Here is a 15537-nt window from a genome sequence, read left to right as displayed (position 1 = left end):
TTTGGGAGGTTTTAGCAAGCAAAATACAAAATAAGCAAGGCCCTTCATTTTCTGGGAATTATTAAATTTAAATGTGTATAATCAAAAATCACGGACATTTTTAATAGCTGAGTTCCTGCTGTTTCCTGGCACAATAAATGTCCTTTGCCAAAGAAAGTTCTTTATGATTCCAATCTTTTATATAACACTTAATGATGATGTTGATTTGGATTTGGCTGATAATTCCTTACCTGAAGGCTTGAATGCAATTTTGCTTTTCTTGCCCTTGTTCACTTGCTTCAGGAAAGAATCTCTGAGCAAATCAGATGCTGTAACACGTTTACTAGGATCAGGTTCAAAACAGAGCAAAATGAAGGCCTTTGTTTCAGCAGACACTGATTCTGGAATTTCAGGATGAATCTTAAACATCCCAACCTGCAAGTAAAACACAAATACTAATTATTTTTATGAAACTACTTCAAGCAGACCACGGGCCAAAGCTCTTATAATACAGCTGCTCACACTTCTCCTGACTCTTGGAGTGATCCAGGTCCCACGTAAAGCAGTGAAGTGACAACAAGGTTCTAATCCTGTTTTATTTCATGGCCAAACATAGTGTAAATATCCATGTGATATTACATAAATGTCAAGCTTTGGATGTATATAACCAAGATTGCTTTCAGGCAATCTTAGTATCTGGGCATTATTGACACCAAGTGCTTCAAATACTCCTCCTCTGACCAGCCACTAACCCCTGCAGCTATTGCACAGGTTTCCCATCACCCCTGCTCAGAGCTGTGTCCCTCAGTTGCTGACTCCTCTAGCACATTCATGCCCAAGAACAGCAATAATTTCCTCCTCTCTCACCAACAGCTTGGAGCTACACCTTTTCTGCTCCTGCCATTGACAAATTTCCTTGCACAAATAAGCACACTGACCTTGCCAGACCTTGTCACCATCCCCCCTCTCAGGCCAGATGTCTTCCCAAGTCTTTCAGTGTTATTTAATTAAAATTCACATGATGTCCGAAGCTTTAGCAAGATCCTTGTTAATCCATTCTTTAAGTAATGACTCTTATTTTAAGTCATTACTTAAATGAGTCTCTTTTAAGACTCTGTCTTTAAGTAATGAAAAATGTGCTTCTACAGGTTGCTCCCCAGTGATTTTTCCAGCTCCTTGCTGCCTTCTTATTCTTTAATGTCAATCTGGCAGAACTGTTTGGAAGCCAGAGCTGTATAACCTTTGTGCACTGAATGCACATGTCTGGAGAGATTATGGTTTGTAGTCTCAGCATCTTTACACAAAACACATCCTGGAGAACAAGCACAAAGGTAGTGTCCACAAGGGACACAGCAGCCCAGCAGTGAAGTGCCATCTGCTTTCACATAATCTCATTACAGAGCTGCATTAACTGTGGCACTATTAAGTGCTCACAATACTGGTTCAGCTTGAATACAAGCTGAAGGGAAAAATGCTGAGCAGTCCTGCTCCTGTTTGAATGACAGTGCAGTAATAAAATGCTCACAGGGCTTTAAGGCCTTCCAGACCATGACCTGAGCACATTCAAGACTCAGTGTCACAAACTGGCAGCACTCTGGTGCCAGGTTTCACTCTTGTGCACTAAGAAAAAATCGAAAATTTTAAACCAGGGCCAAGAAGTCTGAAAGCAAGTCTCTGATCTTGTCTTAATCTCTGTTGCTCAGGGGGACTAAGTTTTGTCACAACCACCTGCAAATTCTATGGCAACACTAGTGTACTTGGTCTCCACTGAATGCCATTTGTTTGCACTCTTTTCACACAGACACAGATGCTCACATTCTGTGCTCACAGAATAAATACCTCACAGTGCACACCCAGCCAGGACATAGCCAGTTCTTGGTTTACTAGCCCCTTTTCTCTACTTTGCCCAACTCTTTGGTCATTTGCAATTTTTAAAGTGACTTCACAGGGAGACTTAAACCGTCCCTCTCCTCACATGCCCTAAGCACAACAGAGCATGCATGTGTGGAGGTGGGGACCTCAAAAGTTCAATATTCCAAGTTTTCCAGACTTCTTTTTATATGTTTGCCCAGCCAGCCTGTTTCAAATCCAGTTTCCAGCTTGCTGACTTCCATTACACAGAAAAAGAAAACATGGTTTGTAACCTATGGTGCCTAGCAAGACACAATTTCAAACAGGTCCCAGCAGAGGCAAGAAACAGGAAACAAAACCAAATGTCTGCCTGTAGTACATTAATGCAGTCTGCAGTAAGAATGCTAAAAACTTCCATTGAACAGTGCTGAAAATAAGATGTGCAACTCCCTGAGCAGTCACAACTACATGCCAGGTATGTAAGATTAAAAGGCATCTGCCAACAGAATTGTATCTGACATTTACAGTGATGTGGAAAACAGTCTCTTTCCATGGCTCCCTTAGTGCACCAAATCATGTTCTCCCAGGCAGCTTCTTTTGAGGTATGCCACAAGTTGACAGCTCCAAGGTGACCTATTATACCACTAAAATAAGTGTATCAAACGCCATAATCATCCCTTTTGTGCCTTTTAGCAGTGGTTCATGGGACAACTCACAGGCCTAGTATGATGTGTGACATGACATGTCAGGCTGAACTGCAGCCCAGCTTTCTGTACCTATTGATAAAGACTTGATTTTGCCACCATGGTTGCATTAATGATGATACTAAGCTCACATAGTGGCTTTCAACAAGATACATGAAAAAATTACAGCATTGGTAATTTAAAGCAGTTTGCTGAATTATGGATGGGATATTTTCCCCACTATAAGAATGAGAATTCTCAAGCATAACTGCAAAATTTAGTGCTTTACGAAAGATCTACTGCAAGCCAATGGAAGAACCAAAAATTTTCAGTCTACTTATTTGAAACATCATAGTTGTTACACTCCTGTTAGTTACAGAGATAGAACAAGTAACTTTTAAAAAACTTTTATTATCAAAACTATCTGAAGGATTCTCAAGTGTTAATTTTTGCATTTGAAAACAGATACACAGGGAAACAATGTAATAGAGAAAACAGCTAACTGAGGAGGAAGCTATGACCTGAAGGACTTGGAATGCAAAATACAGAGTAATTTACTCCTTCAATACATGTGGGAGAGCTAATCCCCTGCCCTTTTCCACCACATCTTCCTGCATCCCTGTTGCAGAGACTGGTCCTTTAAAACATTTTCCTTTGGGAAGGAGGCTTACAAAAATTACCTCAAGAAGCAGAAATAACTTGTTTGTCATTATTGGGGAGACTGGTTACAAGAAGGAAATCATAAGCCAAGAGCAGGAGATGAAAAAAGTAACACAGGGGATATTAGTTTTCATAAGCCTTCACTCATTTTTCAGATTGCTGCTCTGAGTCATGACCTATTTCCAGCACAAAAATAACTGATCACCCCCTAGAGCAACACAGCTTAGAGAAGGGAAGGATCTCTCAGCAAGAGTTAAAAACACAGGTCAGACTATGGCTTTGTGCAAAACAACCCATGTAAGACAATGTTATTATCAATTAATATTATGAAATTAAGCTATAATTGACAATTCATCAACTCCAAAGCAAAAAAGCTGTATTTACTTTAAACATTGCAGCTTGAGGCTCCCCTAGTTCATGAAAAGGAGGTTTGCCTGTTGCCATCTCAATAATGGTACAGCCCAGGGACCAGATGTCAGCAGGAGCACCATATCCTCGTGGTCCTTTATCAATGATTTCTGGAGCCATGTACTGCAAGGTTCCTGGTCAGGACAAAAAGAGCTGTCAAGTGTACATTCTTCATGCTTATTAAGGAGGATTAACACAACACTCAGCAAGCCAAAAATTGTGAAATGCAACCTGTATAGCCAAATACCTTATCTCCCATATCAGCACTGAAAACTAAACAAAAACTTATGTTATAGCATCTTTTTTAAAAACTCTCTTTTTGCCCCTCCTTTCTAACACAAGGTTTCAAATGCTGAAAGTATATACACCACATAATCCAGTAGCTTCCCCAGAAAATAAAATTATATTAAATTTTTGCAGACACCAACTTTTAAAGATTATGCATGTAAGAGATGGCAAAATCTGAGAAGTGACAGATAGCCTTCATGGGAATAATTCTTCATATTTTACCCCAATAATAAGAACACTAGTGACAGGGAATTTCAAACAGTTAGTTTGAATAAAGTCTAGTTTTGCAAATACAGGGCAATAACTAAGGCAACTCATCATATTTAGTCTAGAATTCCAGGATGCCTTGGATGTGCTTGGGATTTCTGACATCTTAGGTTAGCAAAAAAAAAAAAACCAAAACAAAAACCTCAAAAAAACCAACTAAACAAAAATCCAACCCAACAAACCAACTGGTTAGAATTTCTGAAGTTATACAGATTGACAAAATAAGATCCTGCTTGTAGACAACCTGAGTGTAATACTAGTAATAATACTGATAAAGAGCAGTACAGTAAAAAATTAAATAAAATCTGGTCAATTTGGTATCACTGTTATTGAAGCATTCCCTAACACAACTAATGAGGTCTTTACAGGAAGAGTCCACACCACCACCAGCAGAAACCTCTATAAGCTCAGACTGTTTTGAACACTACAGTTCTTTCTCCACCTGAATTTCTATCAGCTCTGTTGTAACATCTTTAAATTGAATTATTTTTCTTCTTAGGAATGCAATAAAACTATACTGCCATAGAGCTGTGAACTATCAAGTAATGGACATATGGTGAAGATACAAGGGTATCATATGCTCATTGAATGTGACTGCTGCAGAATGAAAGTTCAAGCCACAGCTTTGCCCTCAGGCTGTGTCTTGAATGGAGGGATGTCATGTTTAAACCATCAGAAGTCTTGATCTTCAAACCATGTGATTTTATTACATAATGCCTAAAATCTAGGGTTTATGTACTGCATTACAGAACAAAACCAAATTTCTTGAGACCTTTTAAGGTCCTCTGGGATATAGCTACTTGCTTACTGATTTAAATCCAAAATGATAACTTTTAAGTATTTATTCATGTGGCAAATTACATCTCAAAGGCACAAACAGGGCTGAAAATTTGCAAGAGAAGAAAGAAGAAGGGCACAAGGAAAGAGCTACCTCCTTCTATTACAGTATGGTGACTTTTCTTAAGATATCATTTCTCCATATATCATCCCTACTGACAATCAGTTGCTAAAAAAGTCACTGAGGAGCATGCAAAATACAGGCAAAGAGAATGATAATGAGTAATAACGAGATAATAAGTAAAAATAACTGAGAAAGGTAAGTTACATCAGAACCTTAATTTTATTTGCATGGCTTCCTTTGTAAGAAAGCTGGAGGAGCTGCAGACATACCATCAGAGAGGTAAAGGGAAGTCTTGATTTTCACCTAGTGAAGTTTGTTATCTCTTGTCTTCCACTCTGAAGCTGTCCATGACTAGTGGCTTTGTCTGTGTACCATTTACTTAAACTGCAGACAAGGGGCTTGTGCTATCAGCCTTTGGATAAGGCCATATAACAAGCCAAACCACGTTACCCACATCCACTGATCACAGAAACTATGTGACCACGTATTCTTTTTTTAATGTGGAGTTTCCCCTCTTGCTCAGCAATTTTTGTTTTCCCTGAATATTACAAGTCTTTAAAATGTTGTTGTATTGAAAGCTGTTCTGTAATACATCAGCCTAAAATTTTCCTGTAAACTTCTTTTTATTGTTAGCTAGTTGGTTGGGTTTTATAATTAATACCTCAAAACTGAAAGTGTTCATAAGTTTGAGTTTGGTTTTCTGCACTTTTAAACATACATGTAGAAAGTGTGCAAGTGTAAGTTACTAATACCAAGATTATTAAATTAAAAAGTTGCTAAATTCAAGTGTTTCCAGATCTAATTACAACAATCAATTGCTACTTAAGGAACACTTTGAAGAAAAACTTTTACCCCCAAAAAGTAAAATGGAATAGAGTTAAATTAAAAAAAAAAGTCAATAAAGCTATCAAGCCTATGTTTATGGTGATCACACTCCCATTTACTCTGCTCTGCAGAGACCCAACAGTGTTTTCTTCACTAAGCCAAAGAGCCTCTTAGCTCGAATGCTAAAGCTGTCACGAAAACCCTTATACACCCTGCTAGCTTAATCTTACCTGTAAAGGTTTCAGTGCATGGATTGATTCCTGCCAGCCGTTTGGAAGTACCAAAATCTGATATCTTCACCACGCCACTGTAGGTGTTCACCAGAACATTGTCCCCCTGTGGTTTGGGTAGGAGAGGGAAGGAGGGGAGGGAGGCAGCAAACAGGGAGGGGGAGACAGAAAAATACAGATTCTTAATCTCAATACTCCTTCAAGTTTGCACTTATCTTTGTAATACACCTTCCTACAAAGCAATATTCCCAGAGCACCAGCAGAAGGACGTGGTTTATGCCTTCCTTTTGTTTTCAGCTTCCATGAAATCCTAAGTAAAAATCCTTCAGATTAAAGCAAAACTAACTGAAGATAAAAAGCAAATCAAACAAGACACACAAAAGGAAAAGTTACCTTTATATCTCTGTGTACAATCTGGTTCTCATGGAGATACTTGAGGCCTTCCAGAATCTGCTTGGTGTAAAATTTAATTGTAGGTTCTTTCATTGGGCCCCACTTAGATCTTAAGAGAGCAGAGAGGCTGCCTACAGGAGTTTAAGAAGAAAGTGTATCAAGATAGCAAATTCCCCAAATGAACATGAAACATGTAAGTCTGAATAAAGCCTTTGCTCAACATCCTAATATAAAGGAAAAGCAGCACCCATGATTAAGCCAAATTCTTGCTAGATCACTCATAGCAAATAATTTGCTGCTGCTCTGGACTGATTATTGTTTATTTGCGAGGTCAGATTCTACTCCCACAACAAGAATAAATGTTCTGACAGAGCTGGATCCATCCCCCTCACTTCACTGTAACAAATGCTGAGACTACAACTAGCAGCCATGTAGCCCATAATGAAACAAGGACTAAAGGTAACACTCTACCATGTTCTATATTCATGAACCACAGGTATGGGCAAAGACAAGCTGATTTTCCTGAGGAAGGGAGGGTAGAATCTATATCAGAGAGAGCCTCCTCTTTACAAATATGGCATCAACTTCTGGCAATATTCAGAGACAGGACAGAAAGCTCCTGAAAAAAACCCTGAATGAATGTTCAGAGTAGGAGATGGGCCATCTACACATCCCCAATTCTAATAAAACTAATCTTTAAAGAACACAAATATTTAAATCATGGGGCAAAATAAAGAACAGTTTTACTTATTCAGCATAAAATAAACTAAGTACAGTAGATCTACTTAAGGCCAGAAAAATTCAGCTAAAGGAACAGACAGCTTTCTAAAGTAAAGTTTCCTCAAAGAATCTCATATAATCTGAACAGCTGGTTCCTTTTTAAGACTGGCTACAGAGTTTAAAATATCTAAATTGGTTCAGTAATATCTTGCCATTAGCAACTAATCACAGCACACTTTACTGTGCATATATGAACAGGAAACAACACCAGCTGACACTTGTGAACAAGTGTGGGAAAACAAGTGGAAGTGTTGGTATAATTTCATCACATCTGCATGAGTCATGCAGGTCAAAGTGTCTCAGCTGTCAGGTGAGAAGGTCACAAAGATTGAAAAACTAAATAGTTTTCCTACATCCCTAAATGCCTTGGATGCATTTAATTACACTTTGAATGTTTGTCTGGACCTTTCTTAGAAAATCTGACCCTTTCCCCCCATTTTTCTTATTTCTGTTTTTACTTTGCAAATTAAAATAATGCAAAATCTAACACTTATTCTGATATATCCTTGACACTGAAGAGTAAATGGCAAAGTGGAGATGGAAACAAGGTACAGAGGTTACAAAGAGATTTCACATCCTCTTCCTCCAGCAGAGAAGGCTCGAGGAGTGAAACTGGAAATTATGAGCAAGGAACACATCTCACTTTAATCTCTAATCTACCTAGGGAATAGCAGTCCTTTGTACACAGCAGTTAAAAAACAGTACTTAATTGTTCTATCAGTGCTACTGCTCAAAGAGAAACTGAAAGCTCCAGTCATCATTCAGACACTTGAGCCCAATGGACTATACAGCTCTAACTCCACTATTTTTTAACACATGAGTATTTGAAACCAAATACTTTTTATCACTTCTCTCTAGGTTTAGCATCATTATAGAAAGGGGAGAGGGTACTGGGACCTGTACTCTTCAAATTTACTCTTTCTATGAGAAAAAGGACTTATACAATTAACATCCCAACAGAAAAGCCATACAGAGTGCACAAACACATTAAATGCTTATCTATTGACTTTCAGTAGGCTTGGAGTACCAAATGCTTTTACTTTGGCAGACCAAACTCAGCATGATACAAACCTCCTGGCACCTGCTCCATAAAAATCTTAATGTACCCGTTTTCTGAAACAGATCCAAGATACTGGACAATGTTGCGATGCTTTAAATATTTGTGCAGTGCTATCTCTTCGTGAAGAGGTTGAGAATACCTATTTAAAAAAAAAACCACCAAAACCAAGGATTATTTCATCATGCAGGAAAAGTTCTAGGCTATGCTTAAATGCTAATTTGACAACAGAATGGATCTTAGGGATACCACTCCAATTCTCAGCAAACATTTTGTCCACGATTTTAAAATGCAGCATCATTCACTGCCTATCCCAAAAAGGTACAGAGACAGAGCTCAAAGGAACTCTGGTGAAGAAACATGCCCCCAAGAATTTATATGTGTGTTTTCTGTATCAATACATAGCACTGTCTTTGACTCCAGAGCTCCTCTCATGCTTTTCACCCTCCTCAAAAAGAATACAAGTGACATACAACTGCAACCTAAAACCAATGTCTCCTGGAATGTAAGATACACATACAGATTATTAAACTGTCATATTTATGATATGTATCATATATTTTCCCCAAAAATACAACATCTTTACTCTCAAAAAGGTACTTTTGGATAGTAGGAGTAAATATTAATTGAATTTCAGTATACTGGCATTTTATAAACTAACCACACAGAAATACATGCCAAGAAGAGCCAAATTTTCAAAAAACAACTGCATTTTTGTTCACAGTGTGTATATAACAATGAACTAGGTCTTACCTGCTGTCTCTCTCAGGTATTTCTTTGATGGCTATTCGGACCTGGTTGCTAAGGTCTCTTCCAGCATAAACTATTCCATAAGTACCCTTCCCCAGAACTACCCTTTCACCATTCTCATCATAATCATATTCATACTGCAAGCAGAAAAGATAAACAAAGCAGCACAGAAATTGTTATCACTAACATTTGACATTACAGAGAGCCTTTAGTTTATGCCAGTTTAGCACAGCACAAAGGTGCTGCTGCAGTGCAGCTGGAGGACAGCAGGTTACCCACCAGCCCTGTGCTTTACACAACTTGTAAAATTTCCACCTTATTGCTTTGTTATACAGTCTTCCCTAACCATCTTTGAGAAAGATGCATTCATCCAAACAAGGAACATAGCAATAAACCAAATTCAATGAAACATTGCTGTCAAAAGAACCCATTCATGTATTGTCTCTAAGAGCTGCTGACAGAGCCTTCAGAACATCTAAATATATGGCACAAAACGTAAAATTTTGAAACCAGTGGTTTAATGAATTGATAAAAGTAACTGGACCATATAGTCACCCCAGGACATCCCCTCTCACAATGAAATTTTTCCAAAGGGCAGAAAAAATAAAAAATGTTCATCTTGTCAACAAATTATTAAATATAATGGTGGTTTCCACTGCTGCTGAAACGTGCTGGGTCATATTTCCAGCTGAACAACTCAATGCTGGTTCACTGACTTCAATAAAGTTACACTAATTTACACCACCTCATATAGTGACCTTGTGACAGAACTCTCCTACTCTAAAGGAGTGAATGATGCTTAATGGAAGTGTACCCCAGACACTATATAAAACCAAATTTCTAATGAAGCTGGGTTGAACAGCACATCCATGATTCAAATCAGGGAACTTATAAAGGATGAAAAGAACTAGACAATTTCATAGTCTCAGATATTGTCAGGAGTACACAGATCTCCCCTAGAATCTTCCCACACCCAAGAGGATGTCCCATATGGGAAAACTGCAGGGTATTCTCTGTGGCCTTATGTGATTTCCCTATTAAAAAAACAAACAACAAAACTTCTTACAATGGCCATAACTACTGACTTTTCTGTCAATGACTACTTTTTCTGCATTGTCCAATGTAACTCTCTGACACAGAATGCAGCCTTGGAGAATTTCTTTGATGTGCCTTCCCAGTTCACATCGCAGCTCTGCTGCCGCAGTATCCACACTCCCCCTCTTCACCTCGGCAAAGATGGCAAGTTTCATGCTGCTGTATGGAATGTGCTAAAGGAAACCCGTCTGTCACTTATCCTAACAGCATATTCTGCTCAGTGGAACTAAACTGGAGCAAGCACAGCTTTAGCACAGCTCCATTTACCACATTTCAGCACTTCACGGTTCACAACATAATCTCGTTACACGATAGGCATAACTGACCCAAAACGCCATATGCAAAAGTTGCCAGGTTCTTTGGTAGGAGCACATCCAGCTTTCACAGCTATCATATGACATAAAACTGTGCAAAAAAAAAGACAGCAGTCACATTGCAGAATTTAGGATTGACAGCAACCCCATCTGCAACACACTGGTCCTAAGCCAACCCTTTAATTACCGTGGAGAAATCTATGTTCTCCAGTCTGGGTCCCATGATACATGAAAACTGTTGGTATTTAGAGTTCAGTGCTAGTTAGTAGACAGTTTAATAGACTTGTATATACTTGATGTCACTTTACATTTACCTCTTCTCGTCCCAACAGCTACAAATATTGAATAAACCACTGTTGGTTGCCAAAAATGTGAATAAGTGATCCACTGGCTGTGAAATCCAACCAGTAGGTACAAGTAAACAAGTGTTCATATCTGACCTTCTGTAAGGCAGAGTGTTCTCTAGATTATCCAACTGGGGTACAGCAGGTATTCTTAAAGTGATAGGAACTTCTTATCAATATATGGAAGTGAATACCCCAAGGCTGAAGGAACTGCAACATTCACACTCCTTCAAAATACTTGCCAGCTGTAAAATTAGACTGCAGCTTATACGTAAAATATACAACTCCTAAAGACAACATGCTCTTAAGGATTCTGACTGAAATTAGATTTTCTTGCCCCAGACTTTGCAGGAGGTTATTTCTTCCTCTTCCCCAAATATAAAGAACTGTTTTATTAACAGTAAGAACTGTTTTCTCTGTATTAGTAGAGCCCATCAAGACCACATAAAGCTGCATTCTCATCATTGTCACTTCTTAAATGCAAAATATCAAGCTGCAGAAAGGCATTAAGTGTCTTTCTTCATTTACACACTAAACTAATTATTTCTCTCCTTCAGAAGTCTTGATTTCTGTTTCACTGTCATAAACTAAGACAATAAGTACAAGGTGACAACTGTGAAAACTTCAAGATAGGTAGTATGATATAAAGAATTAAAATTAATTTCTGTAGTCACATCTCCATGTGTCATTCATTCATGCAGGATTGCTTCCTGCTATGCATTGTCAAGTGATTTGTTCAGTTTAGTTTTTAAAAGGCTCAAGCCATGATGAGCTCACATCCTCTGAGAGACTGTTACACAGCTGAACAGACTGTGTTGTATGGAGATAGCCCTGCTATTAGCTGAGTACATAATTATGTAATATAAAGATCTGCAGCTATGGTTAATACCCTGTCTGTACCAAGGCAGAGCCCTGAAGCTGTGTCAGGACCACAGATGGATGTATTAAACTGGGCTTAACAGATGTGCAGATTTGTCCTTTCCGCTCGAGGAAAGAATTCTGTGGCCAAACAAACCCCAGTGCAAAAACTCATCTTTCCCACTTTATGAAACTATATTTAGCAGTACAGCAGAGTTTTCTATATTTTCTTTTTTGTCCCCTGAAGTCTCAAGTCCTACAAGGCTCACTACCATGAACAGCTGCTCTGAATGGTTGGCCTAAGAGAATTGCTGGAATGAGACACAATGAGGAAGATGCCCAGCTCAAACAAGCCACAGGAGGGTTTCCATGCTCATTAATTGATTGATTAAATTTGCTTCTCCACAAATAAAACTTACAACCTACCTTCTACGGTGGCTTTTCAAATTTCAAAACAAATAAAAAGAAGAATAATAAATACAGGGTTATGTATTTAATGTGGACATCTGCTATGAGTCACTTTCTCTTATGAAGACATGGATTCAACTATCCCAACCTGAGGCCACATGACATGTGAATAACCCTTTCCAAGTTAGTTGCTTTTCCTTTTTTCTCTCTGTACTAATTAGAAAGAAAGTCTACAGCTACTGGATTCCTAACGTGGATGTTACAGTGATAAGAAAAAAGTACAGTGTATTAACCTGATCCTAAATACCTGCAATATCTCTGGGACAGAAGCCTGTCAAATAAAATTACTTGGAGTAGTAATGGTATCAAGTACCAGGCAGAAAAACTAAAGTACCTTTGTAATGGCTTTTTTTGTTATTTATTTAATATTTTATCTTTTTTATGCACTTGAGCCAGCTGATAACAGTTGATTCTTATCTATACATGGTTTATAAGAGAATACAAGCACAGTAACATATTTCATTAAGGATTTATGCAGTTTACAGTAGTAACAGAACCCCTTCATAAAAAAGGTGTTTTTTCAAATGAATGCAAATCTCATGTACAAATAATTTTGAAAGAATTTAAATTGCATATACAATTAAGAAGTTAAAATGCTGTTTATCTTTCTATTTTACCAATATGAAAGTGCAGGGACGACTGAGAACAAGTTTCAGAGTTCTCAGATCTTTTATCCTTGACATACCTCTAATGTGTCTCCATCTATTTCTCCTTCTAGTTCCAAAGTACTACCAACTGCATCAGACAAAATTTCTTTCACTAAACCACAGAATCTAAAAAAAGAAATACAAAGGACAGGATCAAAGAAGAATACCCTTTTGGAAGCAGATTAAACAGATTCTTGCAAGCTGGGCATTGCTTTCAAGCTAATAAACTGACTAGCATGTTCACAGCTTGCTTTCATTACTGACTTTCTCCATATTTACCCCATTTTAAATGATGAAGAACATCAAACACAACTGAAAAGCCTCATTATTTATAAAATTATTATGTTTGCTGTAGCAGAACCTGACAGTTGCTTGTTTTTGCAATTGCATAGTAAAATCTTGGTAGATTCAACTCAAATACTTTTTCAGTACATGTTTGGCTGCAAGTGTGATTACTCAGTATTTCAGAAAATCAGATGTTGTAGCTTTTTGTCAGGCATTCAGAAAGCCAAAAGTATAAAAGTAGTAATGTAGCTAGAAGAACAGAGTTTTAACTAATTTCTAGTTCTCTGGGGTGGAGATACTTAAATCCAATAATATTTTTTCCTGTAGTTCCCTGCCTGAGCCATTTTTTTTTTCCAAATTCTATAAGAAATTGTTAACAATTACTTAAATTTTTAAAAAATATTAATAATTTCATTTCATACATCTCATTCATTAAATAACAGAGACATCTCCTGATCTGACTCCTGTAGCACACTGAATCTGGCATGAAAAATGTGGCCATGTTTCATGAGACACAAATTGCACTGCCAAATTAGGGCTGAGGAGGTAACATTAATTTTAGTATTTCCTATCTTTTATGCAATGCACATTGCAAAGCTAGTAATTTTTTTTTAACCTGAGTTTATTCCATGTAATACATAAGTAGTAATTATTGCAAGAAATAGTGAATGTACCATTATGCTCCAAAACCTAAGTGTATTAACAACTCCCTCCTACACCATTCAGAAGGTGTATTTGCAACTACCAGTCCTAAGGGAGAATTTAGTCTGTAAAGATTTAGGCCTAAAATTCAGTTAGCCTGCTTACTTTTTAGAGACAACAGATCATCAGAAAACATTTAACTACAGGTACAATTGGTAACACGGATCTCTGACACAGTATAAGTTAGAATTTCATGTTACACTTAGATATTCTTATTTAAATCAAACTGAACAGACACAAAAAGGAATATGAAACAATGGAGCACCTTACATGACATGGCCAAGATAAGGAAAAATAAGATAATAGCTGTAATTTAGATTAAACTGGTTAAGCTTTTTTCAGACATAATGATTTGGAGATAAACTAACCAGAATCATACAGGAAGTATAATGGGTGCTCTAATCACCTTAAGCATCACTGAGTTTACATTGCTTCTTCATCAAGAAAAAATAAATGAAGACATAAATCATCTGTTTCTCAAGCAAAAATATTGGTTTTCAATCTTTACGAAATCGATTTTATTGAGGATACAGATGAGGCATGCAACACCCACACAAACTGAACTTACCTACTACATTGGTTTTCTGTAGAAAAGTAGATTTGAAAGTCATCATAGTTATCATGGACATAAAGAAAACAACATCGTTCATCGAACTTGGAAATGCTGTAAAATTCACATTAGGAAAACATTATTTTGAATATAACTATTGTAAGAAATAGGGCAATGAGGAGATTTTTTTTTTTAATGATGAACACTTAAGAAATATATTTTCACAGTTAATTACCTCAGAGAAGCAGTATGTAATTATATATATTCTCCTTATAACTAGAAGTTTTCAGCTTATTTATATATTCTATAATCCTACCTTCATTGTGATAAATAAGCTGCTGCTTACTTTGGTAAAATACTGACTTGTGTTGAGGTTGGTTTGTTGCTCATCTCCACTTCTGCTTCTGCACAATTCCATCAGATTCCTTGGTACTTGATGACACCTCAATGGAAAGTGAATTGTTCTGACACTAATTTAGCTTTTAAAAGATAACCTTTCCTTAATGATTGAAAAGTACTTTTATAATTCCATTGCTTCTACAAAAAAACTGAACTGGGAAATACTAACAGTGTAACAGATCCTTCTCAGTCTATGCTTTTTACGGCCTTAAAACTGATAAACTAGTTTTGGGATGACCAGTATTTACTCCAAATTGCAGCAATAATTCTGAAAAAGGGATTATTTATTGCATATTGTGTTGTGTCAGTGTCATATATATCCCATATAAATGCACTGAAGCAAAAATTGAAATGCCATAAAACACAGTATCAATATGAAAATAAATCTAAGAATTAACCTCTTACACCAACCATTTGCACTGAAGTATTTTGCTACATAATCCCAAGTTGTTAGGCTTCTTAAGGTATTTTTGTGCCTTAAGTTAACAAAATTTCTTAGATTCTTGCCTGATCTGTTCAGTCAAACTCTTCTATTTTGCATATCTTCTGCTGAGCCAGTTACTTAAAATACATGACAGCACACAGCAAAGTTGCCCATGTTACATAACCAATTGATGTTGCCTGTTGAAGCACCATTAAGGGCTACCTCAAAAAAGTTCAAAAAAATCCGAATTTTGCCTGAAAACTTTTCTAAAAATATGTGAAAATAATAACTATGCCATTCTTCAGTTTCATTTAGTATAGCAATTTCCAGTCTAATAAGTCAGACAAGCACATATCAGACTTGAGAACTAAGAGACAAA

At 37.2% G+C, this 15537-nt stretch overlaps 1 protein-coding gene across 1 annotated transcript in view; it reads right to left on the bottom strand.

Moving 5' to 3' along the window:
• Positions 1-15537, bottom strand: part of MAP3K15 (mitogen-activated protein kinase kinase kinase 15) — an 80606-nt gene that overhangs the window by 8632 nt on the left and 56437 nt on the right. Inside the window, exons 13-20 of the mRNA XM_054655139.2 lie at positions 14354-14449; positions 12837-12924; positions 9076-9209; positions 8337-8464; positions 6486-6616; positions 6093-6198; positions 3558-3715; positions 231-414 (exon numbers count right to left, since the gene is read on the bottom strand). Of these exons, the coding sequence (XP_054511114.2) occupies positions 231-414; positions 3558-3715; positions 6093-6198; positions 6486-6616; positions 8337-8464; positions 9076-9209; positions 12837-12924; positions 14354-14449 (1025 nt within the window). The remainder of the gene's footprint in view (positions 1-230; positions 415-3557; positions 3716-6092; positions 6199-6485; positions 6617-8336; positions 8465-9075; positions 9210-12836; positions 12925-14353; positions 14450-15537) is intronic.

This window comes from Agelaius phoeniceus, chromosome 2 (assembly GCF_051311805.1).
Source record: "Agelaius phoeniceus isolate bAgePho1 chromosome 2, bAgePho1.hap1, whole genome shotgun sequence".
NCBI lineage: Eukaryota > Metazoa > Chordata > Aves > Passeriformes > Icteridae > Agelaius > Agelaius phoeniceus.
Note: the sequence above shows the minus strand (reverse complement) of the source record. Positions and strands in the feature narration are given on the sequence as shown.